The 2,461-nt window shown below is 35.5% G+C and overlaps 1 protein-coding gene across 1 annotated transcript in view; it reads right to left on the bottom strand.

Moving 5' to 3' along the window:
- Window positions 1-1,359, bottom strand: part of LOC108252440 — a 3,667-nt gene extending 2,308 nt beyond the window's left edge. Inside the window, exons 1-2 of the mRNA XM_026823911.1 lie at window positions 1,203-1,359; window positions 20-64 (exon numbers count right to left, since the gene is read on the bottom strand). Of these exons, the coding sequence (XP_026679712.1) occupies window positions 20-55 (36 nt within the window). The 5' untranslated portion in view covers window positions 56-64; window positions 1,203-1,359. The remainder of the gene's footprint in view (window positions 1-19; window positions 65-1,202) is intronic.
- Window positions 1,360-2,461: the final 1,102 nt, after the last annotated feature.

Genomic DNA, 2,461 nt, shown 5'->3' with positions numbered 1-2,461 from the left:
AAGTATTATCTTAACTCACCAAGGATTTGAAAGGGCTTCTGGATGGTCTACTCATGTTCACAATCTGAAAGGAACAAGAAATCCTTATATCAATATCCTTAGATGGATATTAATTGTCAACTCACTTTGGTACTTGTGCAGAATTCACATCCGTGGAATATTGCTACCAAAGGAACTGGCACAAACAAGCAGTGGCAGTGACCAGTGTTATTATAGGGTTAGGTTAAACACAAGAAGGAGTTTTCGATTAGTGTTATTATAGGGTTAGGTTAAATACAAAAAAGAGCTTTTCTTTTCCACGGATGTGACTTCTGCATAATTACCTTGACTTTTAAAAAAGTTCAACTATTTTTTCTGGTTGTGGAACTACGTCTGACTTGATTTATTTCTGAAAGTGAATGTATGGAGGGCTAGGATAAAGGCTGTTCAAACACCTAGCTCTAACTAGCACCCTAGTACTTGAATCCCTGACTATTTTTTCTGGTTGTGGAACTACGTCTGACTTGATTTATTTCTGAAAGTGAATGTATGGAGGGCTAGGATAAAGGCTGTTCAAACGCCTAGCTCTAACTAGCACCCTAGTAATTGAATCCCTCTGAATTGTTTAGTGGAAGTCTTGGCACTTGGGACTCTTGTAGTTGGCAGCAGAAGAAAGTTTACACTGTTAGCAATAACAGCACTTCATCAATCTTGTACAAGACATAATTGTTAGACAATACATAAATTACTTAGGTATTAACTAAGTATCCAAATTCCAAGAACAACAGAGTGATTAGGTAGGCTTATCAAGCCTCTACTTGTGTTAAGAGGATGGAATTTACTGGAAACAAAGAGCTCTTGGGACTCTTGTAGTTGGCAGCAGAAGAAAGTTTACACTGTTAGCAATAACAGCACTTCATCAATCTTGTACAAGACATAATTGTTGTATCCAAATTCCAAGAACAACAGTGATTAGGCTTATCAAGCCTCTACTTACTTGTGTTAAGAGGATGGAATTTACTGGAAACAAAGAGCTATCATAGGTATTTATGAATTGGTTGAAAATAAAAGGGTTTAACGTTTCCTAGCTTAGCTTTGCCCGCTCGTGCACCAATAAGATTGTGAGAAAGTCCTACAAGTACCTACCTATCTGTTAAATACCAGTATAAAATGACAGAATAGAAAGAAGTTGGGCCTAAAGCTACAACGAACTTTCAACTTACCTAGAATATTGAATATTATGGTGATTTTAAAATTTACAAGAGACAAGATGTTAGTAGCACTTGATAAAGCAATCAAACGAAAAAGTTTTGAACTTGAACAAAGATTAAATTCAGAAAATTTACACCAAAAAGAAAAAATGAAAAATCTCTTCCTTTTCTTTCAACGGCAAAAACCGAATTTTCTTTTAAATGTACACTGTTGCCAGACCGCAAGTAAAAAACCTCTTTGTGTTACGAGCTGAAAAAAACCTCTTTGAACATGTATAAGGTGACACAAAAGTTGAGGAACGATTGAAAATTTATGGCCTCCCTCAATCATGGTATCAGTTGCTGATTGCATGCTCACAGCCTTTTGTTCCAAACTCTTTTTCTACGTTGCAACTAAAGTTTTGTTACATACCTAATCATAGACAAAAGTTCTTTATCAAAACCTACAGAGTGGTGAACTTGGGAAAGAAATAGTTGCTTTCTATTGCTTGAATCATCAGATTGTTCTGAAAAACATGATAGCATGTTGGGAACTAAATTTAGTGGATTAGAATACTTTTGAAGAGCCGATAACAAACAAAGTTGTTGATCATGGTATTCATGGTACATGGCACAGATTTTACTCCTTACTCCGGGTGGGAATCCAACCCGCGACCTAACTCTTACAAGGCAGGCGCATTACCTTCCAAGTTAAATAGACTGGCTGTGATTACCTATAAAAAAATTGGACAGAAATATTGCATGGTTCCGTGATTGTTTTAAAATTAATTTCAATTAAGTAAGCCTGTTTTGACTGTAAGGTAGAGCGTCTACCTTGTAAGCGCTAGGTCGTGGGTTCGATTTTCGCCTGGGGAGGATTTTATAATCCTAACACCTTTCTCTCTGGCTTTCACCAATCCTGTCTTCACTTGCGAGGTTTACCTCTACGTTGCTTTCTTTTTTAATCTCGGCATCATTAGTATTAGGTATTGATTCAAATAGAAAATAATCAGAATGTGCATGAGTAGGTAATAAAGGAAGTAGTTTTTATTCCGTCAAAAATTACAAGTGGAAAAAAACACCAGACATGTGTGTTTTGTGGACAAGGCACTCAAAATGGGTACCTAACAATAAACAAATAATTTCAACATTCTGAGAGACGTTACAAAATAAGGTGATGAATTTGAACTGCAAAATAAAAACTAAAGAAGATAGCAATGCCTTTGTGAACTGTGAAAGAAAGAAGAAAAAAAGAAAGAAAGAAAAAAAAAAAAAAAAAAAAAAAAAAAAAA

Source organism: Diaphorina citri, unplaced genomic scaffold, assembly GCF_000475195.1.
Source record: "Diaphorina citri unplaced genomic scaffold, Diaci psyllid genome assembly version 1.1 scaffold515, whole genome shotgun sequence".
NCBI classification, from domain to species: Eukaryota; Metazoa; Arthropoda; class Insecta; order Hemiptera; family Psyllidae; genus Diaphorina; species Diaphorina citri.
The sequence above is the reverse complement of the archived record's forward strand: the minus strand, read 5'-3'. Positions and strand labels throughout refer to the sequence as shown.